Below are 26,702 nucleotides of genomic sequence, written 5' to 3'. Positions count from 1 at the left end.
GTAATAGTTTGCATCTACCAACCCCAAACTCCCAGTCCATCCCTCTCCCTCCCCCACTCCGCCTTGGCAACCACAAGTCTGTTCTCCATGTCTATGTGTCTGTTTCTGTTTTGTAGATAGGTTCATTTGTGTCATATTTTAGATTCCACATATAAGTGATATCATGTGGTATTTGTCTTTCTCTTTCTGACTTACTTCACTTAGTATGATAATCTCTAGGTCCATCCATGTTGCTGCAAATAGCATTATTTCGTTATTTTTCATGGCTGAGTAGTATTCCATTGTATATATGTACCACATCTTCTTCATCCATTCATCTGTTGATGGACATTTAGGTTGTTTCTATGTTTTGGCTATTGTGAATAGTGCTGCTATGAACATAGGGGTGCATGTGTCTTTCTGAATTATAGTTTTGTCTGGGTATATTCCCAGAAGTGGGATTGCTGAATCACACAGTAATTCTATTTTTAGTTTTCTGAGGAAAATCCATACTGTTGTCTATAGTGGCTGTAACAACTTACTTTCCCACCAACAGTGTAGGAGGGTTCCCTTTTCTGCACACCCTCTCCAGCATTTGTTATTTGTAGACTTTTTCTTTTTTTAATTTTTTAAAATTAATTTAATTTATTTTTGGCTGCATTGGGTCTTTGTTGCTGCATGCAGGCTTTCTCTAGTTGCAGTGAGCAGGGATACTCTTCGTTGTGATGCGCGGGCTTCTCATTGCTGTGGTTTCCCTTGTTGCGGAGCACGGGCTCTAGGCACGTGGGGTCTGTAGTTGCTCTAGGGCGTGCAGGCTTGTTGTGGCGCTTGGGCTCTACAGTGCAGGCTCAGTAGTTGTGGCACACGGGCTTAGTTGCTTTGCGGCATGTGGGATCTTCCTGGATCAGGGATCGAACCTGTGTCCCCTGCATTGGCAGGCGGATTCTTAACCACTGCACCGCCAGGGAAGTCCCTTTTATTTGTAGACTTTTTAATGATGGCCATTCTGACCAGTGTGAGGTGGTATCTCATTGTAGTTTTGATTTGCATTTCTCTAATTAGTAATGTTGAGCATTTTTTCATGTGCCTACTGGCCATCTGTTTGTCTTCTTTGGAGAAATATCTATTACGATCTTCTGCCCATTTTTCGATTGGGTTGTTCCAAGTGTGGATATATTTTTTGATGAATGCTTTAACTTATACTTTGACTCTGGGGTTCTAGAGTCAGGGATCTTATGATTTTGACGAAATATTGTAGAGCTTCAGAGATTGAAAGCAACACAGAATGAAATTTAACATGGAAAAAGTAAAAGACCCATTTTATAATCTGAGTAAAAAATGAGCTGGTTACTTTAGAAATGGTAATTTAAATTAGAGTTGAAATTTTTGTTATGGTATAATCTAGGATATCACAGAAATAATTATAAAAGCCTATACTTGAATGACATACTTTAAAACTTTCTAAGTTCATCTTAATGTCTTTTCTCACTCCCTGGACTCTTTTCTGATTTAGTGGAAAAGAAGAATTAAACCCATCTTCTCCAAATACCTTGCTACAGGGAAAGACATAGGTCTAGGGACAGAAAAGTATCTCATTTGATCATCCTCTTAAAGCAAGAACATTAAAAAAAATCAATTTCCCCTCAAAATCCATCAAGCATAATACAGTGCGAATATCTGGGGTTAATTGTTCTCGTCTTCACAAGGAGAGGTAGTTAATACAGCTCTACACAAAAGCAATATTTTAAAGTATGTAAGGAAGGGAGGTCAAAAAGATTGGTATTATCTAGCTGTCTCAGAGCAGTTTTCCTGTTACAGAGTTTGAGATATGACCCCTTCCAGAAGCGCTTCTATCTGAGTTGCCTTAATGGAACACAGCTAACACCCTGAAGTAACAACCAAACTTCAAAGCCATGTGTGAACAGCACTGCCTGATAAGCTCATTGGCAGTAGTTGGAAAATGATATGCTTCAAATTAAAGGGTTTCTGTCATTTACCAGATATAGCATTAGACAGAAAAGAATAAAATTAGCTTTGAAACAGATATTCCCACAGAAAGATGGACAATTTGAACAAAAGAAAGTTTAGAAACTAATAATTAGTGAAAACGACATAATTAGCACTATTTAGCATGCCTTCAGTATCCATTTCACGTATGCAAAAAATAAAACAAAGTTTCCTGACACTTAAAAAGAGATAGAAACAGTCCTGGGAAGGTGGAGCTTTGGAGTTTATGAGAATACCTAACCAGACAGAATCTCATTTTCTTTTTTTAAAATTTTTAAATTTTATTTATTTTTTTATACAGCAGGTTCTTATTAGTCATCAATTTTATACACATCAGTGTATACATGTCAATCTCAATCGCCCAATTCATCACACCGCCCCCCACGGCTTTCCCCCCTTGGTGTCCATACCTTTGTTCTCTACATCTGTGTCTCAATTACTGCCGTGCAAACCGGTTCATCCGTACCATTTTTCTAGGTTCCACATATATGCGTTAATATACGATGTTTTTCCCTTTCTGACTTACTTCACTCTGTATGACAGTCTCTAGATCCATCCACGTCTCAACAAATGACCCAATTTCGTTCCTTTTTATGGCTGAGTAATATTCCACTGCATATATGTACCACATCTCCTTTATCCATTCGTCTGTCGATGGGCATTTAGGTTGCTTCCATGACCTGGCTATTGTAAATAGTGCTACAGTGAACACTGGGGTGCATGTGTCTTTTTGAATTGTGGTTTTCTCTGGGTATATGCCCAGTAGTGGGATTGCTGGGTCATATAGTAATTCTATTTTTAGTTTTTTAAGGAAGCTCCATAATGTTCTCCATGGTGGCTGTATCAGTTTACATTCCCACCAACAGTGCAAGAGGGTTCCCTTTTCTCCACACCCTCTCCAGCATTTGTTGTTTGTAGATTTTCTGACGATGCCCATTCTAATTGGTGTGTGGTGATACCTCACTGTAGTTTTGATTTGCATTTCTCTAATAACTAGTGATGTTGAGCAGCTTTTCACGTGCTTCTTGGCCATCTGTATGTCTTCTTTGGAGAAATGTCTATTTAGGTCTTCTGCCCATTTTTGGATTGGGTTATTTGTTTGTTTAATATTGAGCTGCATGAGCTGTTTATATATTTTGGAGATTAATCCTTTGTCTGTTGATTCGTTTGCAAATATTTTCTCCCATTCTGAGGGTTGTCTTTTCTTCTTGTTTATGGTTTCCTTGGCTGTGCAAAAGCTTTGAAGTTTCATTAGGTCCCATTTGTTTATTTTTGTTTTTATTTCCATTACTGTAGGAGGTGGATCAAAAAAGATCTTGCTGTGATTTATGTCAAAGAGTGTTCTTCCTATGTTTTCCTCTAAGAGTTTTACAGTGTCTGATGTTAAATTTAGGTCTTGAATGCATTTTGAGTTTATTTTTGTGTATGGTGTTCAGGAGTGTTCTAATTTCATTCTTTTACATGTAGTTGTCCAGTTTTCCCAGCACCACTTATTGAAGAGACTGTCTATTCTCCATTGGAATTTTTCTCACCTCTTTGTAATTGTATGACCTTAGCTTGAATTAGACTCCCTATCTCTGCAGCTGCTGACCAGCCAGGCTGTGAGATCTGCTTATCAGGCCCTTCCAAAAATTATACACATCTTTACAGGAACATGGTTCCGGGTTGCTTTGGGATTTTTACTGCTCTCAGTATAAAAAAAGTTAGGCACAGGAATCATGCCTTGTTTACTCAGTTGCAAGAGCAATACATCCAACACAGGTGGACACAAGCACCAGGAACAACTGCATTCTTATCAATGCACAAGCTCAACAACTACAATGGTTTCAACTTGAGTTTAGGTGTACACACTTATATTAGCAAATTATTGTGGCGAAAAATGTACAGATAATTTTAAAAATAAAGATTTAAATGTACCAATATTAAAAAAAACTGTTTACCAACTGTCCCTTCTTGGCATAACTTCATGTTGTAGATGCCCGAAATGCATTTACAGTTAGAGTGTTCACTGTACCTTGTGATCCCGCTGCCTGGCTGCTGTGGCTCTGTTCATGTCTTCGGCATCCCTGATATGGTCAAGGGCCAGGTCAAGTGACTCCTGGAGGTCTGACAACTTAGCATTATAGTCGTCCAGCTGCTCCAGGACCACAGGAAACAGAGAGTGAGTATCGTTGTACTGCCGCTGCCAACTCTCAGCCTGGCTCAGCACTGGGAAGAAAGGTACACAGAAACTCAGTCTGGGCTTCTCCCTTCTCCTCCCATCCCATCCCGCACTTAGAAAGATGCAAATACATCAGGGTATGTCTTCTTTAGCAATAGCGATTGAAGCTGTTGTTCACAAAAACAGCCCCATCTTTGATATCTGAAGTTTTAAATACTATTTTGTAGGGTTTGGGGGCCCCTGGACCACCGTCAGTGAAAATGGGAGTTGATTAGTTTTCCCATGAAGATTATGCTTTAAGTAGAAATGATGTAATTAAACTAGGTTTATTATTACCGAGATTACTAATAATTTGACCATACAAAGGAAACTTGGATATACTACAGTCTTACTATTAGAGACAACCCCAGTTGTTTTGTCTGTTACTGGCAAATGATGTTCACAACCATTCATTTTCTGTATTCTCTCCAGGCAGCTGTTTTTACTTAGCTCCTTTAGGTCAAACCTAAATCATTATCTTGGAAAGAAGATTAAATGGCAATGATATATTCTTAAACTTTGCATATATCTTAATTCTCTGATCAAAGTTACACACATTGACTATGTGCCTTAATTCTATTTTTTCTCCAGGGACTATCAGTCTGTCTTATTGAGGTTTTCTATTTACTTTCATCACCATGAGCAGAAGATACAAAGTTCATGGCTGAGTTGAGAAAGTGGTTGAAAATGCATTCACTAGGCGGAAGGCAGCTAAGTAGGAGATGTACTTGGTTCCATTTCCCCAGAACAGTCTTGTTAAATCCCCAAATAGGCAAGGAGCGTGAAAGCATCTGGCTGTGACATCAGAGCTCCAACCTTCCTGACTGCTGGCCTCATCCTGACTCAGAAATGGGCCTGAGATTCTTCTTTATTTCTTACTGTTTCTAAGACCTTATAAGTTTGCTATCACAATAGGCCTTTATGTCCAGAATGTTCCTCTTCTAGAATATTCACAGTTTTAACAGAAGTTGATAGTGACAATTGTAGGAAAATGATCTAACGTAGGCGTTCCTAACCCTTTCTGTACTATAGGCCCCTTTACGATCTGGTGAAGCCTTCAGAGCCCTTCTTATGTATTTTAAAATGCACAAGATAAAATACATAGAATTAAAGAGACCAGTATATTAAAAAAATTGGTAATATAGTAATATATGTGCTTCTTTATTAATGCATTAACTAACAAGATTTAGAGATGAGACCAATAACTGCTAAAACTTTGAATTACTGATGAATTTAATGTTGTGAGATAACAGTAACAACTAAAATATGATATGCAAACCTGGAGCTTCTTTTGTTGATTGTGTAGATTAAAATCGACACAAATTCTTTGTAACTCTTCCCATCAAGAGCGGAGTCTTTTTCCTCACCCTTGAATCTGGACAGTCTTGACCAACAGAATGAAGATGACATTGCTGAGTTCCAAGGCCAGGCCTCAAGAGACCTTGCCCTTTCCATTCCTGCCCTCCTGGAAGGCTTCTGACATATGAACGAGCCTCAGCTAGCTTCCTTGAGGATAAAACCCCACATGGAGGGAGAGGCCCAGCCATTTCAACTAAGACCCCAGACATGTGAGTGAGCTCGACCATGTCACATGGAGCAGAGATGAGCTATCTAGGTTGAGTCCAGCCCAAATTACCAACCTATGAAATCACAAGCAAATAAATGGTTATTGTTTTAAATGAATATGTTTGGGGTGGATTGTGAGATACTAATTTATAACTGATACAGTGACCAAGTCATAGATTCACTAATACTACTGTGGTTTGTTACTTACATTAATCATTAAAGGAAATGTTCAATTTCCATTGAAGGCTCAAAGTCATTAAAAAGTCATTCATGGACATCGGAACATGAATGTTGCTGGGCTTGTAGCTTTACTATCTTCTCAATGAGACTTCTTATTGTAGTTCTGGTAATTGGTTCCCCTTAGCTTTCCTTCCCTTGTTTTTCACCAACTGCTAAGTTCCTATTTCTTCTCCTCAGGAGTAAAATTTTGTAGATTCCTTGTGGAATCTCAGCTGTTTCTCAAAAGCTCAAGGTTGGGCCTGAATCTAAAAATCCTGGTCATATAGTCAAGTTGTCCTGAATGACTCCTTGAGGCCACGTATAAACTCTAAATAACTGGATATTGGGAATTGGTTGCTTTGACCAAATGTTGCCCTGTGACTGGGGGTCCTCTCCTGGACCCACAAAGGAAGCAGACACATGCTGGGCTCTAGGAGTCGAATACACCTACATTCATAGGCTTCGTCTGCCTCCTCATCCACAAGTTCCCGTTGGGTGAGGAACGGTTGACGGCGTCGGATCTCCTCAAGCATCTTCTGGGCCAACACCAGCTTCTCAGAGATTTCCTCAGGGCTAAGTTCCCGATCTTCCCCATAATAGAGCATCTTGTTGTTGATCTCTGAAAGGAAGGACACGGTGAGAGAAGACAGTAGGGAGAGATGATTGGGCATTTGACAGCGATGTCACTGAAAACACGGACAGTGAGGACAAAGGGAAGGGCTGATCCTAAAATGGAAAGAAAGACTCAGCAAAGACAGCATGCTGATGTTCATGCTGTGAATGTGTTGGCATCAGAGTTCATCATATATTCCAGGGAGAGGTTAAACCCGAGGAAATCACTCTTCTTTGCTTTTGATTTGGTGTCTTCAGAACAGGAATGGAATTAATACAAAGCCTGCCCTGATTTCAGCTGAATCTGATTTCTATTCTGATTCAAAACTGTTAATATTTAAGACACACAAATCTGGGGTCTTTGACCAAACTTTTATATAAAACACATAATATGGAGAAAATGTTCTGAGGTATCTCCTGTCACATGCAGTAGGCATTGGAGATATTAATTGCAATTTAGCCAAGGATTTTACCCAAGCTCTAAGCCAAAATGAGTGTATATTGACGGTTGTTTAAACAAGTCTTTCAGATTGTCGTACAGATTAGATACAATATAGAGGTTTGCTACAGTAGGATGTGAGTTTTTGCTTATTAATATATACATTTTTTTTGCAATTGCTATTTGCCTTCTGTGGTATGACTGCCTGTCAAGATTGTGCCGTTTTGACTTTGGGTCGTTTTCACCCCACATCTGTAAGTAGGACGGAGAATTTCAGAACCAACAGGGACTGCTGAGGCTCAGAGGCATTAGATGAGTTGTCTGAATACTGGCGGCGCTGAGCAGGCCTCTGGCTCCCTCTTCCTACTACATATGATCAGATGATAATTATGTAATTGCCACCTTGTCCTATGGCAGCTCCAGGAGGAAGCATTTTATCTTCCTGGCATAAATGAAATTGTCTGTCTTTGGTTTACTATGATCTATGTGGTTGGCCAGACAAGATGGGTAAACAACACTGGTTTCACATAAATCATACCAGGATAAGGGCTTGTATTTTATATGGATAATAGCTTGAAGGTCACCAGTAGTTATTTTAGAGGTGGTTTGGAGATGGTTGGCAATAAGGAATGACACACTATTGGTGTTGTGAAGCATCCCTGAACTCTGAAGAGAGGGAGATAAATGGGAGAAGAGGTTTTCAGTGTTGTAAATATTACTGAGAAAGTTTTAGGGAAACCAAGATATGTTAAAAAAAAAAAAAGAAAAAAGAAACTTATGAAGGGATTAAATATTCACTTTTCAAGTAAAGTCTAAAATATTAACTCCTGAAATAAACTAAACATAGATACTTTTCCTCAGATCTAGCACGTGCAATGCTGAATTTCTTGGCATTTTGATACAGATATTATATTTACAATATGGCTTATTTTATTTTAGCTGCATCTGGTCTAGATTAGAAAAAGGAAATACAGAGAACAATATTTTTGCCTTTGGTCTTTGAGACTGTTCATATATTATTTTTAAAAAGGTAAGGGGCTTCCCTGGTGGCGCAGTGGTTGAGAGTCCGCCTGCCGATGCAGGGGACACGGGTTCGTGCCCCGGTCCGGGAAGATCCCACATGCTGCGGAGCGGCTGGGCCCGTGAGCCATGGCCGCTGAGCCTGCACGTCCGGAGCCTGTGCTCCGCAACGGGAGAGGCTGCAGCAGTGAGAGGCCTGCGTCCCACAAAAAAAAAAAAAAAAGGTAAATTATTGTTTCCTCTTTACATTTATTTTGTATTTTTTCCTTCTTTCCCATGCCCTAAGGGTCAAATAAGAGGACTTAGATTCTTTCCAAATGAAACAACTTAGAATCAAAATTTGAGTTACAACAGGAAAGGTGACATTTTTTTCTCAATGGCTTAATAAGATGCTGGCTTTATTTGCTGCCTAGAGGGACATTTATTTCTTAATTAGATGAGATCAGCTAATCTAGGTTTAATCTTACTTTTCGAATAAATCAACAGTAACTCTAAAATATTATAGGAAAAGAATATTTTATTCGTTGATGCAAAAGCATGAGATAGTGAGGATGGGAGCAGGGGATGTTTGAAATGCATACCATTTGTTTCTATTACATATTATGGGCACCAAAGGAAATATAGCAAAAGATTAATCTTGGCTCCATACATCCCTTTTCCTGGAATATGTTCTCTATAACTCAGTGTAAAGATATGAATCTTCCACTGTGGGTCCCTTTACTGTCGTGTGCCCTTGAGATGCACCTGGAGTTGTCATCCAGCTCTTAATATATAGGATAATAAAAACTATGGAAACACACAAATACTGTATCTTAGCAGACTGTAACCCAAGGAAATTCTCTTTATCTTAGAACAAATACAATCGCCTGTTTTCTGTCGGTAAATTGAAGGCTGGCTTTCAGTGTGCTATTAAGATAGTCTTCAAAATGCAGCCTGCACTTGTGAGAAGTTAGAACACAAATAAATAAACCCTCAAGAAGAAAGGTAAAGTCTGCTACAATTTTATGCTTTAGGGCAAAGAAATCTTCCACACCCCCTCCTGGCTTTTCTTCTGGATTGGGGACCAAAGCATGCGGCCTGCCTGGTTCTTGGGAAAGCATTATAGAGACAGTTTAGGACGATTTGGATTAGTGGACAGTTTACTGCCACTCTAAAGGCAGTGTTTTCACAGCATATTATTGAGAAAAATGTGACTCCTGCTCAACTCTTCCTTTTTACAGACAACACAGCATGTAATTTCCTCTACCAAAAAGGTATTTTGGCATTCAATTTCTGTGAAATGCCTGGAAAGGGAATGATTTTCTATATTTATTTTTTTGGCCTTGCCGCGCCAAGTCCTAACCACTGGACTGCCAGGGAATTCCCTCTACCCTGTGCATTTATTATTGAAAATAGACAGATAGTAAGCAGAGATGAGTGCTCAGAAGTCTCAGGTAAACAAACTTGAAAGAAGATCTTACATGAGTTTAAACCTATAACACTCTAACAACAGGTCCTGGCACACAATAAACACTAACAGTAGCCACTATTTTTATTGTTAATAACATGAAAGATTCCTTGATATGAAGCTAAACCAGAAGAGAATATATTTACCTTGGATTTTATCCCTCACATTGTGGGCTTGCTCTGCAAGCTGAGTTGCGTGGTTAATGGTATCCATGCTTTCCTTCTGAGCCAACTGGCTCTTTCTTGTGGCTTGACTTTCCTATAAATAATCCGCATAAATACCAGATTAAATTTGCAAGAAGGAAAGGTTGTGTATGTGTATGTGCATGTGGGGGTGGGTGGGCATAATGTATTCCATAAACATAAATTTCCCTGACATGTGAAAGTTCTAGAATATTGAACATGGTCTCAGAAATCATGCATGAAGACGGATGTGATGACCCACTTTAGAATTATAGATGCTATTCCTAAGCTATCAATCACAGTTCAACCCAAACCAACCATCTTATATATGTAATTTACCCTTTGAATTTTTATTGTATCTCAAGATGCCAGACTAGAGAATTAGCCATGTCTGCTGATCAGTTTGTCATTGTGCTGACTGAAATGATTAAAGGTTCAAAGGGAAACTTGTTGAGAAAGCAGGCAGATCTCAAAATGCTCCATGCATTCAGTGGCTTCTGGGTGGTCCAGCCACTGCTGCAACTGAATTACCACAGAGATTTAAAGGATTATGCTCACTGTGCTAAATGCTACTTTCAGTGCTGCCTTCCAAATTCCCATCAACGTTGATGGCACTTGTGCACAAATAACTACTCAAGCAGCTTTGGCTCAGAGTGAATGAAGTTCTTCCCTGAGAAGCCGTTTTCATTCTTTCAACTCTGTTTCACAGAGCTCCCACGTAGGATTTGTCAAAATGAAATCCCAGCTCAAATGTGGCTCCTGAAGAAAGGATGTGTGGGTGTGCATGTGTACGTGTGTATTTCTCTCTGTGTGTATAAGGTCAGAAGCTGATCTAAAAACTGGTTCAAGGCCAGGACACAGGCCTGTATGCACAGCATGGGGACGTGTACTTCCTTTTGGCATCAGAAAGACTGACTCATGGGTATATTTGAGAGGAGGGAGAGTTCTTCAGTCTGGCATTTGGTGAAGTGCCCACTTGCCTCGTCCAGTGTCTTTTTGGCTCAGCTCTGTGACAAAGGGCTGCAGTACCTGACTGGACTTCAGGGTGATCTGCTACACAGAGTTCTGGCTGGTAGACTCCCCCAGGACAGGAGAGTGGCTATTTCAAATTTCTCTCCTTTCATCCACTGTTCCAGCTGGAGGACTAGGCCATGATTTTACCTGGAATGTTTTTACACTTCCCAAGCATAACCCAAGCAAGTGGCTCTTCATCAAGGAAGAGAATGCAGACATGGTATCCTAGCAGACACATGCCCCAGGAGCCTTTCATCGGGCATTTTATCCAAAATCTCCTCCATACAAAGCTCCCTGCGCAGCAAGACTGTGGCCATCAGCCCCTTCCCTAAAGTGTGGGCTCTCTGAATGGACATTGCAATCTTGAGTCACGATGTTCTTTCCCCCAGTTCCAGTCTCCCTCTTATCCTGTTCTAATGCTTTCCAGAGACACAAAAATCTGTGGCCACTTTAAAATTAGATGATACAGAAAATAAGATGAATCTATTCTCGATGTCACCCCTCCCCGCCTTTAAAAAATAGGGACACAGACATATAAAACATTAAAAAAATTTTAACAAGTTGATTTTTGGTCCAGTTTAAATTGAGTTATACTTAAAAAACACAACATGCATATTTTTGACTTTGGCTTTATCCTTCAGGGGAAAAGATTTATTGTTATTACTGTGTTCATTTAATTGATTTCTTGATATGGAAACTTTGAGAATTAACTGAAGTAATGAAAGACAGCTGGCAGATGTCATCACTCTAAGACAACCTCTTCTGACAAACACCAGAGGGCGCTTAGATATATGTATTTAATAAAAGACTGCAGCAAAGAGGAACATGCAAAATTACTGGATATAATATATAGTGACGCCTTATTTGAAAGTTTTACTTTTTTCTTTAACTTTGATTATGGAAGGAAAATAATGATATGGGCACATGGTAAAACAGGTACACTCTACTTTAAGAAAAACTGAAATTAAAAAATTAGCTTTCAACTATAAGCCGGTTGATGTTTAGCATTACAAATGGATTAATCATTTACTCACCTCAACAGCGAATTCTCCTTGTACATATTTGATGTAAAAAGTGGCAAGAATTTTATTTATTATACAGTGCATAAAGTATAGTGTACCTAGAATACTATTAAATTGAGGATGATAATATCTAGGATGGCCATATACTTTATTGTTTAAACTGGGACACTTTTGAGAGTGAAAGGGGAACTTTTAATAATCACTCTGGGAGACAAGCATAAACAGTGGCAGTGCTGGACAAAATGCTAGTAGGAATATTGGCGTGCCATTTCAAAATCTGTACAGTGATATCTAATTTGGGTTTAACTATCTCCTAAACATTGACTTCCAAACACCTTTCCAGCCTTGATCTCTTCTCTTGAGCTACAGACTCAAATCTCTGGCATCCACAGAGAGCTCACCCTTAAAAGGTCCAGGGAAATCCATTCTGAGTTTTTAGTCCTGGCCATCTATTTCTCCACGTCAGAGCTTACATCCTTGCAACTCTTCATATCCAATTGGTTACTGAATCATTTTTATTCCACTTGTCATTCTGGCCTCTCTTCCTGGTCCCCACCGCCACAGTCTCATGTTACCACTGCTCACTGCAAATTCTTTTCCAATGAAGACAAGGCAGCAATTGACCACTCTTGTTTGGACTACTGCAGCAGTCTACTGACGGGTGTCCCTGTCTTCAGAGTCTTAAACCTACCATCCCCGCTTCAGAGGAATGTTTCTGAAACTTCACACCTAATCAGCTCGTTGTAGGTAAATGCTCTAATATCTTCCAAAGTCCACAGGATGAGCATGGTGGGAAAGGTTCTTCATGATTTGGCCTCTGAGAACTTCTTCAGCATTGTCTTCTGCTCCTTGCTTTAATATTCTGCAAGGCCAAGGCCAAAGTTCTTCAATCTTCTCGTCAATTGGAATTGAAACATATTTTGACTTTTTGTCCTGTCTTCTTATCAGGATTGGAGATCAGGCGCGGAGATCAGGCTCAGTTGCTTTTGATGTGTGGAAGTGACCCACTTTCCTCCCAACCCTAAAGATCTTTGTACGTGTTGATATATGGGGAACTTTTGCTGTGGCTCCACATAGGGAAGGAGTAGGGAGGAGATGGAGAAGTGGAGGGAATGGTGCAGCACCCTCCTGGGCCAGCCCTTGGAGACTGGGCTCTACAGTGTGCCTTTTAGATCCAGATGGCAAAGGGCAGCACTGAGATTGAGAGAGGGCCACCATCTTCACTTCTGCTTGTAGCCCAGTCCCACTCTGACTTTGAGCATGGTGGCTTTGGGAATATGGGAGAGTGGAATCTTGACATAGGCTTTGGTACTTTCATTACAGACATGATCAGCACTGGCACAAGTGAGACCTTTTTGAGCAGCAGCTATTTGGGAACACAAATGCATGGGCATCCTGTAGGGGTTTCCCAGAAGTAGCAGGTGGGAAAAGGCAGTAAGATTTATCAAAAGGGGGCTAGAGGACTTAGATATGGAGGTCAGGAAAAAACACAGTAACTTTAGGTTAATATAAATTGTGAGATTTGGATTACATGAGATTCATGTGACAGGTACTTTGCATACAGAGATACAGCTGACCCTTGAACAACGTAGGGGTTGGGGGCACCGACACAGTTGAAAATCCATATATAACTTTACAGTTGGCCCTCTGTATCCGAGGTTCTGTATCTGTGGACTCAACCAAATGCGGATCATGTAATACTGTAGTACGTATTTACTGAAAAGAACCTGCATATAAGTGGACCCGTGCAGTTCAAACCTGTGTTGTTCAAGGATCAACCATAAGTTCAAGTTCAAGAGGCAACATTACTGTGATTTTTTTTATCACACTGTGGGAAACTACAGTGGAATCCTTCACTCTAGCTAAAGCTAAATATTAGTTATTTTTTTGATAGAAGGCTTTCTAAGATAAAGCTTTTCTTAAATCTTTCTAAGAATCAATTATGGATTTTTCTAGACTAAGGGCTTGAAGGATGCTTGAGAAGTCATTAAGACCCTCTCTGGGTGTTTGTTTCAAAATGTTTCAGCAGGTTCCTTCACCATCAGGACTGTTTGTGTCGTAGCCAGAAGGATGTTATTTTCAATAAGAATCGATGACAACAGCTGGGTGAATGCTCCAGTCGCTTTATCATCAACTTCTGGCTTTGGTGGTCTGTTCTCATTGTTCAGGAGCCTTTTCTGTGATGTCCCTTTCAAGCTTGCACTATTTCCTCCCCATGAAAGCCTGCATTTAACTTATATTGGAAGTAGGAAAACGGTACAACAAAAGAATCAGTAAGTCCATGTCTGAGCTATGGGAGGAGCTAATCTTGGTGAAAACATTTCCTCAAGAATTTGAGACACTTTCAGTAAGTTACAGCCATGACACAAATGAAATTACGAGTTTTCACAAAGATTTCTTTCCTGGTATTTCCTTTGAAACTTAAGCGATCTCACTGCTCTTCAAACGCTCATGGCTGGATTAACATGCTCCATTGCATGGGAACGAGGGACACAATTTTTATATGCATTTAAAAGTAGTTGAATCTTCCAAGGATTCAATTAGAGTAATTCACATTTTTAGAAGCATAATCTCTTAGTTTAAGAGGTCCAAGGTCAAAAGAGATTATCAGAGTTATTTTAACCTTTATTTTTGTAGAAAATGAGAATTGTTTTTGAAAAGAACTTCAGCAATTTATAATGTCAAACATCAGTATCTGAAAGCAGAAATTCCAGAGTACTCTGGGCAGAACTGGTGGAACATAATCAGGGAAAAAAATGTGTTCAACATTTTAACATGTTAAACATGGCGCCTTGTGGCTTAGTTGTATTTTTTTTATTAGTACAGAGGATGGATATTTTTCCATTAGGCTCTTGGGGAATGTATTTAATAGTTTCTCACATTGACTTTGCTCATGTTTTAATGTTTTTCTTGTTAATTTTTGAGAGCTTTTATAAGTCATATTTCCCTCGACATTTTTCTTAGTCTTGTTGACTTTTTTCATTTATTTAGTTGTTTTACTATGTATTTGAAATTTTTTCTTGTCAAATCTATTATTTCTTTTTATTACAATTCTTCACACTATATTTAAATGTATTGTTACTTCCTTTCAAGGTTTAATAATTATCTAGTTGTGTTTTCTTGTAGATTTGAGATTTTTTTTTTTCTCTTAAAAGTTTTTTTTTATTTTATCTCAAGAATTAATATAAGTACATTATTATTATGGTAGATAATTCTACTTAGAATTATTATCTTCTCTTACATACAGTACTAACATTTCCATAAACTAGCAACAGGGAGAGCTAATATCGCTGGGATTTTTCAACCCTCATTACACGACTGGAACACATTTCTTTGTAAAAAAACAACAACATTCTCAGATGACTATTACCCACTGTGATAAACTATTTCTTACTCTGCCATTATTGTCATAAGAGTTAATGAAAAGCCTCTTGTTACTTTACAAGTACAAATCTTTTTTTAAAATTTTATTTTATTTTTTTTATTTATTTATTTTTGTATTAACTGTCTTAGGTTTTATTTATTTATTTATTTATTTATTTTTTAACATCTTTATTGGGGTATAATTGCTTTACAATGGTGTGTTAGTTTCTGCTTTATAACAAAGTGAATCAGTCATACATAAACATATGTTCCCATATGTCTTCCCTGTTGCGTCTCCCTCCCTCCCACCCTCCCTATCCCACCCCTCCAGGCTGTCACAAAGCACCAAGCCAATATCCCTGTGCCATGCGGCTGCTTCCCACTAGCTATCTACCTTACTACGTTTGTTAGTGTGTATATGCCCATGACTCGCGCATGGGCTTTTCTCTAGCTGTGGAGAGCAGGGGCTACTCTTCATTGTGGTTTGCGGGCTTCTCAGTGCAGTGGCTTCTCTTGTTGCTGAGCACGGGCTCTAGGCATGCGGGCTCAGTAGTTGTGGCTCACAGGGTCAGTAGTTGTGGCTCATGGGCTCTAGAGCGCAGGCTCAGTAGTTGTGGTGCATGGACTTAGTTGCTCCGCGGCATGTGGGATCTTCCCGGATCAGGGCTCGAACCCGTGTCCCCTGCATTGGCAGGTGGATTCTTAACCCCTGCGCCACCAAGGAAGCCCCTAGATTTGAGATTTAAACTCAAGTCTTTAATCTGTCTGAAATTTATTTTAGTATATGGTATAAAATGAGGGTCCAAAGTGGGTTTTTTTCCTGCCAAACTGCAAAATTGCTTTCTCAACACAATTTCTCTTCTTTCCTTTTATTATTTAATGCATACTTTAGCAAACATTTAAATTTTATATTCTATATAATAAACTTTATTTCTGGATGTTCTATTGCTCTTAGCCATACAATGTTAAGGTGAACAACTGAACGACTCTCCTAATTAAAACATATATCAACCATATTTACCAGCAGCAAATACAATGAAAGTTTTCCATAAACCTGTTTTTTCAAGGAAACCAATTAAAATGGGAAGACACAGTAGAGACCAAGTATATTAACTTTCTCCTCAGGTCTTGCCTTGATTTATTTGAAGGCACCTGGGTCACTGCATTTTTTCTGGGCTGTGTTAAGCCTCAGTCATTTGTGACTAGCCAGTCTCACACCAGCTAAATCCCATCTCTGAAGTTAGTCCCAGAAACTGAACACATACCCTTCCAGCTAATTCCTCCACGTCAGACAGAAGGCTTTTCATTGTGTTTTCAGCATTGTTGATTTGTATCTTTCTTAGGACATATTGGTTTTCTCTTTCTGACAATTTTGTCTGTGGAAAAAAAAAACACGTATTTTTCCATAGTCAGTAGATGTGCACACCAGGTTTGTAAAAATATGCAGAAAACTCTTTCAGTGCAAGAGGACTCAGAGCAGAGTGTGAGCCTTTATTCTCAGAATAGTGGGGTCCACAGGCTACTGCAGGCTGGTATGAAGTTTGAGGTCTGCACAAGGGGGTGGAGGGCCCTAGGGGCAGAAATTCTGCAAGCTCCACGTACCAGGCTGGAGATTCTGGCTTGGGCTGTGCTGGTTCTGGGGAAAGGGTATCTTTTCCAAATCTGCACAAAGGCACAATATAGACTGGCAGTGGCCTTGGGTGTCTGAGCCTTAAAACTTCAATTTCGCAGGTCTTGGAGGAAATGATAAACCACGTCAATCAGTGCAAATGGAGTTTAGAAATTCACTTTCCTTTTTTTGGTGTAAGGAGAACAATTCTCTTTATTTCAGACCATTTTCCCCTTTCTTTTCCATTTTGAGCAGTTTGGTCCAAATGCAGCTTTCCTTCGATTACTTTGGAGTAAGCCCTTCAATCTTGGCACTGACTTCCCATCAGCTATAATATTATTATATATAATATAATATAATAATTATTTCTACCTTGAAGTTGTGCTGTTGGGGAAAGAGGATTCAAGTGGTATCAAAAGGACTGAGTCTGGGTAACTCCTCTGAGAATCAGTGCCCTCATGTGTCCAAACAGATGAGTCTGGTTAAGAACAATTCCTAAATTGGGAATAGAGTACTTACTAAGATTCCATCCAGACCATCCAGGTTTACAATTTTGTGATTTTTGTTTTGTTTTACACTTTGCACATTTGGGCAATTGCTGTGGATATCATTTGCACCTCCAAAAAGCGGAGTAATGAGCACTTTCTATGTTAGGTACTGTTCTAACTGCTCTGCATATAACAACTCACTGAATTCCCTCAACAACCCATGAGGTGGGTGTAATGATTATCCTCAATTCCAGATGAGGTAACTGAAAAATAAAGAGGTTAAATAAGTTACCCAAGGTCACATAGCTACTAAGTGTCAGAGCTGGGATTTGAATCCAAGCATTCTGGTGTCAAAGTTTCTGCTCTTAAACCATTATGCTAAACTGACTAACAAAGTAAAAAAGTATGCTGGTATTAATTCTATTATCCTTTCAGCAAATCATTACTGTTTTAAAAAATATCCGTTGGTTGTGATTGAAGCCCATGATTTGCGGGCCTCTCGCTGTTGTGGCCTCTCCTGTTGCGGAGCACAGGCTCCGGACGCGCAGGCTCAGTGGTCATGGCTCACAGGCCCAGCCGCTCTGCAGCACGTGGGATCTTCCCAGACCAGGGCACGAACCCGTGTCCCCTGCATCGGCAGGCGGACTCTCAACCACTGCGCCACCAGGGAAGCCCTGAAGCCCATGATTTAAAGGGGGAAAAAACACCTCTTAAAGCTTAGATATACAAGCACTGTTATGGTTTTTGACTATTGCCTGCCTTTCACTTGCTTATTAGATGTTAACCACTAGATCTAAGCAGAGAAACAGAGCATGTGAGTGTGCCTGTGTATTTGAGTGTGTGTGTGAGATGAGAAAGAATGTGTGTCAGTGATAAGGAAAGGTAAGGGCAGGAGAGAGAGGGAGGGAAGAAGGAGGAAAGAGAGAATGAGAGTGTGTGTGTTAGTTTTTAGAGAAACTCCTGAAAACACAGCAAACTGAAGCTAAGGTAATGGTATGTCTGCAGTGTTGACTTGAATAACCAATGTACAGCTCCACTGAAATAAGAGTGTTTCTCCTCCATCAATAGCTTTGTACATAGATACTAGTTTTTTAGTCATTTCATTTTCCATATTAACCTTTTTAATAGATGACAGCTCTTGGTTTAGGCTGGAGTTCATGACTGTAATCAACTTTTCATAATTTCCTAGGTCTAACAATCTGTAATATAACCACTGGACTCATACCAAAATGGACAGGAATTACCAGGAGTGACCCTATGAAACCAGAATGAAAATACACAGAAGGTATACCATTCCTGCATACTTTGAGGAGGTAGATGGTGGAGTTGATTTCATTCACATGCCTATGAGCAGCGGCACCAGATGACACACTCAACAGACCAGATTTGCTTTCTTCAATGGAGAGCGCTGCTAACCGAAGGTCATCAGTCAGATCCCAGATGCACTTATCACAGCCTGGGGGTAAAGTGGGTATGTCATTTCTTCAAAATCAAAGGTCAGCTGGGAAGCATGCTGCTTTAAGTCGATTATTATATGCACTTTCTTGGTTAATACTACTTGTAATTTTGTTTCCTGAGGAGTTGTTCTGGGCCAGGAACTAGTCCTTACACTCAAAACAGAGTAGGGCCTAAGATGAGCTAAAGTGTTAATCGAGCACTTAAAACGTAACAAAAAAACAAACACATGCAAGTGAAAATTAGGTTAACATGAACACTAAAGGCTGAGCTGAGAAAGAAAGGAAGCACAAAGGGCAAGGCATCTGAGAGATGGGTGGCAAAGGAGAACCCTCTCTCCACTCTTCTTTGGTGGTAGGAAAGCTATCTGGGATGACTCTCTTCATGTCAGGCTTTGGGCTTCTGCTTGGTGCCGGCTAGTGAAGATGGAACGTGCCAGGTATTCCCCCTCTCCTAGCAGCTTTTCTTACTGCCTATTCAGGCTCTAATGCCTTCACCTCACCCCAGGGATGTCTCAGCGCCTCCCCATGGCCCGACCTCCTGTCGGGATGAATGGTTCAGCAGAAGCAGGTCTGCAGGACATCACTGTTTGCGAATATCACTCCCTGATAGCTGACGAACCTGCACACATGGTTAGGTAGGTGGCAGTTTCTCGCTGCTTCCTGCATTTCACGTTTGAGTTCCTCTGACCACTGTCATCACCCCCAGGACCCAGCGCCCTCCTGTGACACACACACAAAGGACACCCTTTGAAACTTTTCTGTTCCCAATCTCTTTCCCCCAGACTGCACTCTCTTCTAGAGAACTGATAAATGGAGACTAAAGTGTTAATGGTTGTTAATATGTTAATTTGTTATTTGAAGTTCAACGCAGACTTCCTCATATGCTCTCTCAAAGGAATGGCTCCCCAGCCAGTACATCAGGCTGGTGGAAAAGATGCGTAGGGCCAAGCAGGCACATTGATGTCTTTAAAGTGACCTTGCTTAGGGGGTCACCTATGCTGTCAGTGTATAAACTCTGTCCTGCTTGTGCCTCCCATCCTATGTCACCTTCAGTAATATTAATCTCTTGTGCCTAGAGGGACTGAGCGGCCAAGATACTTTTGTTTGGGGGAAGGGATATCTAATATTAAAGCAGTCTTTAAACCACTCTACCTAAAGCCAAATATTACTTTCTTGATAGAAGGTTTTCTAAGGCAAAGCTTTCCTTAAATCCTTCTAAAAAATCGATCATGGACTTCTCTGGGCTAAGGGCTTGAAGGATGCTTGAGAAGTCACTGGGACCGGGTCTGAGCGTTTGTTTTGAAATGTTTCAGCAGGTTCTTGCACCATTAGGAATACTCATGATTTGAATAACCAGAGGGGCAGGAAAGAAAAGGCAGCTCCATTTCATAAGGCCTGAATATTATATTTCTGGTGCCACTTCAGATTTAGAGTGATTTGAGAAAAGCCACTTAAATCTCTTGGCATCTCAGTTTCCCCAATGTTGTAAAGCGTAGTCTGTGGATTACTTTATCTGAGGACCTGAAGAGATAATATAGAAAAAGGAGCTAAAATGAACTCAGTCACTGGGAACTGTATTTCCAACTTAGCCTTTACCTACTAAGTAAGATGCCGAACTTAAAGACTTGATAAAATAAATTTTCTAAAATAGAGCTGTTTAAATGTAAATCACCTATCTGCCCATTGGAATCAAGTGGACTGAATGCCTTTTGTTTAGGGTCCATTTGGTTGAGGCACAGACAGGGTTAAAGCCAAGGGTTGGACTCAGGCAGTTTCTAGAGAGAGTATTGCATAGCTTTTCTTAATCCTACACCTGCAGCACATTAGAGAAAGTGGGGTTAGTCAATCATGTACTGTTATTTTTACTTATGGTTGGGCAGTCCATGCCTGTAGGGGGTTCAGAACCTTCTTCCAAGCATTCTCCGGTTACGCTGTCACATGGGCCTCCCCCACAACTGCACACTGTGGGAAACAAAAACAAGAGATTAGGGATTCATTTCTTAATGCCTAAAATATGGCAATGTTTTTGTGGTTTGTAGAAATACTGGCTATCGGTATATAATTCTTCAATGGGGATTAATTATATTCTTTCTTAAGATCATGTGGAATACATGATTTAGTGATTATTCCTCTCACCCAATTAAGCCCCAGCTCAGGGAGATTTTCAAAGGTGACCCTGGGGCAAAAGTAAATCTAAATGTTCTAGGATTCCTTTCCCAACTATTTGAGATTCTGACATGACTCTGCAACTGCTTCAGTCCAAAGAGCTCCTGGTCAGTTTCATAAGGTACAAAATGATCACAGAGTCCATCGTTCAGCTGGAATCTGAAAGCCATCCTTTCATCACTGTCAAATTCTCCAGTTAATCCAGCTCCAGGTTTGATTACTGCCAGGTGTGAGTGAGGAGACCCAAGAGCGATTCTTGGGTCCCACAGTGCTTGACTCTCGGCAAGACTGACTCCAAACCTCCAAATGACAGCTATCAGTGGGATAGCTAGCAACAATGTTGTGGAAAGAATTAGGACCATATTTACATGAATTTAGAAGATCTGGGCGCCTATTATTAATCTACTGATAATTTTCAAGAATGACTTTTGGAAAAAACCAAAAACAAAACCCCAATCTCACCAGACTGTTCATTTTCCACTGAGTTTTGGAGTGGAGATTAATTTTTTTTAACATCTTTATCGAAGTATAATTGCTTTACAGTGGTGTGTTAGTTTCTGCTGTATAACAAAGTGAATCAGCTATACATATACATATATCCCCATATCTCCTCCCTCTTGCGTCTCCCTCCCACCCTCCCTATCCCACCCCTCTAGGTGGTCACAAAGCACTGAGCTGATCTCCCTGTGCTATGTGGCTGCTTCTGGAGTGGAGATTAATTTTTAATATTTACAAAGGATTTCTTAAGCTATCTAGGCTAGCAATAAGCTGGAATTGTGAATTTCCTCCCACCTCTTAACTGTCTTAACAGAATAATCATAAAAAATTAGCTTCAAGGGTAACATACATTTATTACATTTTGGCTGTTTAATGTTCCACAAAATGTAGACTTATTAAACAATTCAGCAAGATCATGCTTTATTGCTTCTAGCATCAGCTTCTTTTCTAAGACTGATCTGCATCTCTGTAACTTAAACATGAGTTAACATACTGATATGAGTCAATATTTTGAGAATCAGGATGTCAATGTTTAAGTCTTTGATTTTGCCAACACTCTTTCTGATGCCCACTTTCTCTCTCTTTAGTCTGACTGGGCACAGAGCTCCTCTCTCCACTCTGTTATTCTCGGGGTTACGCTTCTGTGCACATAGCTTTCCTGGAAACATGTTTACTTGTATTGCTTCTGCAGATCATATTTGTTTTCTTCTCAATTTCAAACTCTTCACTTCTTAAAAATCTCTTCAAGTGGAAATCTGTTTCAGTGAGAGAATCTCCAATTGAAGCATGCCACAAGAGCACAATAACTCTCCCTCACTCTTCTTCCCCTCAAAGATACATAAGAGAAGGAATATTCAGTCTCAGCCTCCCTTTAGTCCTAGAGGAAGGCAATTTAACTTTTCTTCTGAAGAGCTTCACTCTCTGAGGCAAATGGATTGGAGAAATCCTGAATAAAATTTGTACCTTTCAGTCTAACTGAAGTCTGACCAGGAAGATATATTATCCCTGAAATATTTACTTTGATAATTTGAGGAAATAGGGGGATGATTAAACTACCTATGGCTTGCTAATCTATTTCACTGAAATGTTGATTTTACCAAACGTAACTAAAAAGAGACACATAGCTTGCAGAGTAAGAAAATTGATGTCAAACATGCAAACTTTCATTCAGTCCTCTGGTCAATGACAGGTAATCTATGGAAGTTTGATTTACTTATTTGATCAAAATTGAAAGGACATAAAGATGATAAAACAAAAGTTCACTAGTGTTAGTGTCTCATGGTTCATTCTACCCATGAGCTAAGCTACATTAGTCTCGATAAAAATACCTACCCCTAGAAGTATGGGATGCACATTCCTACATTGCCCTGGAAAAGTGTCAAGGGGGTAATTGCAACATTTCCCCAAGATAAATTCATCTAAATCCAGCACTGACAGAGACCCTGCTCCTATCACACATGTGCTGGCTGGGTAGCTGCTGCAGCACGCACAGAACCATACCCGCACAGTTCTTGGCTCTCCTGGCATCCCCATAGTAGCCAGGTGCGCAGTGTTCACACTTGAATCCGGTGGTGTTGCGTAAGCAATTCCTACACTGGCCAGTGACCTCATCACAGTCTTCAAAGATCAGGTTAGGATCTGAATTTCCACTGCAGTCACATTTCTTACAGGTGCTTCCAATCAGCAAGGGGTTTCCATAGTAACCAGGAGCACATCTGAAGGGGAATCACATGTTAAAAATTTAGCATCCATAGTTTTCTTCCTTTTTAGCTTCTTTCCTACCTAGAAGAAAGCGTAATGAATATTTGTGTATTGCTCTCCCAGAATTAATTCCCACTCTTCCATCTTCCTAATAGGACCAGACTTTGTTTTTAAGGAACTACCCCTCCCCATTGTGTTGCAGCCCATTCAGTTCGGCGAGACCTTCAGGTGCAGGAGTGTCTGGATATGACCAGGGTGGGGGCATTTCTGGTCACTCCAATGACTGGGGTGCACAGCTGGCATACGATGGTGGTACTAGATATGCTACATTTGGCCGTGAGATATGCCACTAGGGCATAGCTAAGAATTGTCCTGGACAAAATGTTAGTAATACCTTTACTGAGAAACACTGGTATGTATTCTACCTTGCCATAGTGAATTGTTCTGATAACCTAAACCTGAGCCAACCAGTGCCTGGCATTGTCCTGGCCAAAATGGTTTGGCTCAGGAGTGATTCAGCTGGAGTGGACTCAGGGCTCTTGTTTGAGGGTTGTGTGAAGGTCTTCTCTCCCTCTGCAGGTGAATGAAGAGGCAGGCAGCACGCTTAGCTCTTGCAGCCATCTTGTGACTGAAGGAAGACAGTGCGGAGACAAAGCAGAGGGCAGAGCTGGGAGTACCACAGATAAACAGAGCTGGGGCCAGATGGCCATTATTCTGTATGTTTCAGATATATGAGCCTACAGAGGCCAGGTGCCTAACTGTATTTGCTGTGGAGGCCCAGCTGAGGCCTACGGTCATGCCAGCTGGCCTTAATGAGAGACTCCAGCCCAGGTGGAGAGCAGAGGGTGAACTACTTCCAGCCTTTGCTGGCCTTGCCAAGCTATGCACTCTGCGGTGGGGGGGGGGGGGGGGGGGGGGCTGCCTCTGACCGGAGGAAAAGACCCTTTCTCTACTTTTTCCTAAAGGTAACCTGTCGGCCAGCAGAGGCCCTGCTCTGAGTGATGGGCCCACAGGCCCCACCTAAGAGGGTAGCTGCTTCTCAGCTCCTATCAACTGTTTCTATACTGTAGCCTTGAGGGAATGAAGGATCTATGTTGTCAGATCTTATTTTTAAAGGAAAAAGTTGAAACTCGGATTTTTATGTGAAATCTCAGTTTTTAAAGGTTGGCTCAAACTTTGTAAGAATACTTTTTGAGGCAAACTACACACTTTTTGGCTGGCTGTGGCCCCCTCTCTGCTATGGACCTAAATCAGTGTTGAAGACTGGCTAAGGTGGGCTGAAGATGCTTTGGGAGTGGCTGGAAGGAATGTGCAGTCACACCGTCATGGGGCTGAAGGTCAGGCACAGGAGTTAGTTTTGATGAGAAAGAAAAAGAAGAGAGCCAGTGAAGGTTTCTGAGTGATAAAAGTGATGGTGAATGAAGCTGGTGTTGGCATCAGAGTTCAGGATGGACTCGGGGCTGGAATGGGAGACCAGGGTTGGGTGGGGAGGGCCTGGGGTGGGACCTATGCCTTGGGAGTGGAAAGGAAGAGAAGACTTTCCAAGGACACCAATAAGACCCAGCCAGCAATAATAGGACACCACCTTTTTAAATGCTTCCATTTAAAGTAAAAGAATCATGATTCAGAAGATTTGAAAAATAGAGAAATGAAAAAAAAATCACATCTGTAATCCCAAGACCTTAACAATCACTGTTCAACATTTTGCATATGTTTTTCCAGGTTTTATTCCTATGTCTCAGTTTTTTGATGTAGTTATAATGATGGTGTATGTTCAGTCACTTGCAACGTATCTCATGACTTCACCCAGGTAAATTCATTTAGTTACCACAGACACCTGGGAGGTAGGGCACACAGGCTTGGCATTCCGAGGCTGAGAGGCTACTTTGGTTTTCCAGGCTCACATGCTAGGAAGTGACAGCGTAAGACCCAGACCTTCTGACCCTGATGTTCTTTCCTTTGCTCTGCCCTGGACCACACTGCTGCTGCTATAAATGAATGAGTGAATTCATCCAACAGAAGGACAATTCATGTCTATTTTGTGTAAGGCACAAAGAGACAGGAAGAGGAAAAACACATAGCCTATGCACTAAAAGAACAGGAAAAGAATTAGGCATAATTACACAAACTCTAGAAGTCGAGGACTATGAAAAAGATAAGAATGAATGTAAGTGCCACACAACCCACAAAGAGACATCCCCCTGAGGAAATGTTTGATAAATTTTATTATTCATACTCATGTCTTTGTACCTTTGGTTCACAGGCCCTCTTGTCCCCAAGTCAGCATAAATCATTCCTCTATGGAACACATGGCTGGATTGAATTTCTATCCTGTGCCGCAGTTCACCAAACAGAATATTAGATACTTAGGCTCACTAAAATGGGACTCAGATCTGCCACTTCAGTGTGCAGCTGCGAAGCCTGAGGTCTGGGAGTGAATGGACTTGTCCAAGCTCACAGAAGCCAGATGCCAGTTGCTTCCTTTTCTCTGTTTAATTCCACTGTATTTGATCTCCATAGGTGGTCCCCTGGTCTTCTACTAGTCAGAATCTCAACCACAGTGGAAACCTACTTTGAGTTACTTTGAATTTCAAGAATATCTTTTGGTGGTAGGCTCAGAGGCAATTCTGAAGTCACAGTCCCAACTTCAACCCTACAGATTTTATAGAATGAGCACACGAAGGTTTTGTACTCATGGCACCCTCTAACCCTGACTTTATAGATGAGGAAACTACAGCGTGGAGAAGCTGGACAACTGGTTCACTGCTTCAGGGCTCAAGCATTGTATGGGACTCCAAGCTTATGCTCTTTCCACTCCACAAATCTGGCATTAATGAGTTAACTAATAAGTCCATTAATGATCTAACAGTTGAGTAATTAAATGCTATCTATTAATACACCTAATTCCTGTCCTCGAAGAGCAAATTACAAAGGATACAAAGGATACAAAAGGACAAGGAGTCGGATTTAGAGTCAGCATTGGAGCCCAGGTACCCAGTACTGGTGCACTTTTATTTTCTTCCATAATCTTGTTTCTAGCTTTATTAATGACTTGATTCACTTGGAGAAAATAGAGCTGATAAAATTACAGTGTAAATGAAAGAACTGTGACATACAAACTTTGTCATTTCAGTCAGTGATCATATCATTTGGGAAAAATGGAAAACAAAAAGATACGTTTTTTGGAAAAAAATGCTTTTGACCAAGAACTAATATTTTGGGAATTTTTGTAGTGCTTTCCCTCTCCTCTGCTCCTTCTCCTTTTCTTCTCTTCCCAAGGCCATATACCTCTTACTGAATGCCTTTATCAAAGGTGCCAAAATTCCCTGCCCAGGTGGCATAGAAGCTTTTCTGGCGGGGGATGTCACTCTGTAGCTGTCATCTGGGTTAAATTAAATGAAGAAAAAAAAAGCACCTGTTACATAGTAGATGCCATATAAATGCTCTCTACTTCTCTACGAATGACTGGGAGCTAAGGTTAGGAAAATATAAGTAACGCATTCCAGGTCACAGAGCCAGAATCCAGAAATGGGGCAGGGCAGAGAGTAGGGAGTAATATGAATTCTATACAGATAACAGGGCTGATACCTTAAGTTTGAAAAACTTGACGCCTGCAGAAAGAATCAGGCTAAAGCCCTGAATCATAATATAAGCCTCAATAAATGTTAGCTTCTTCTTCTTCTTCCTCCTCTTTGTTATTGTTTTCTAACATC

The 26,702-nt window shown here is 40.5% G+C and overlaps 1 protein-coding gene across 2 annotated transcripts in view; it reads right to left on the bottom strand.

Moving 5' to 3' along the window:
* Window positions 1-26,702, bottom strand: part of LAMA4 (laminin subunit alpha 4) — a 150,524-nt gene that overhangs the window by 60,961 nt on the left and 62,861 nt on the right. The window contains exons 5-11 of one of the 2 annotated variants that reach the window (XM_082855560.1): window positions 22,789-23,003; window positions 20,491-20,586; window positions 18,472-18,623; window positions 16,336-16,446; window positions 9,636-9,747; window positions 6,423-6,590; window positions 4,001-4,194 (exon numbers count right to left, since the gene is read on the bottom strand). In XM_082855560.1, coding sequence (XP_082711686.1) covers window positions 4,001-4,194; window positions 6,423-6,590; window positions 9,636-9,747; window positions 16,336-16,446; window positions 18,472-18,623; window positions 20,491-20,586; window positions 22,789-23,003 — 1,048 coding nt within the window. The remainder of the gene's footprint in view (window positions 1-4,000; window positions 4,195-6,422; window positions 6,591-9,635; window positions 9,748-16,335; window positions 16,447-18,471; window positions 18,624-20,490; window positions 20,587-22,788; window positions 23,004-26,702) is intronic. The other variant, XM_082855561.1, reaches the window with a different exon arrangement.

Source organism: Leucopleurus acutus, assembly GCF_964270905.1.
Source record: "Leucopleurus acutus genome assembly, chromosome: 15".
Taxonomy (NCBI): domain Eukaryota; kingdom Metazoa; phylum Chordata; class Mammalia; order Artiodactyla; family Delphinidae; genus Leucopleurus; species Leucopleurus acutus.
This window is presented reverse-complemented; position numbering and strand designations above follow the sequence as displayed.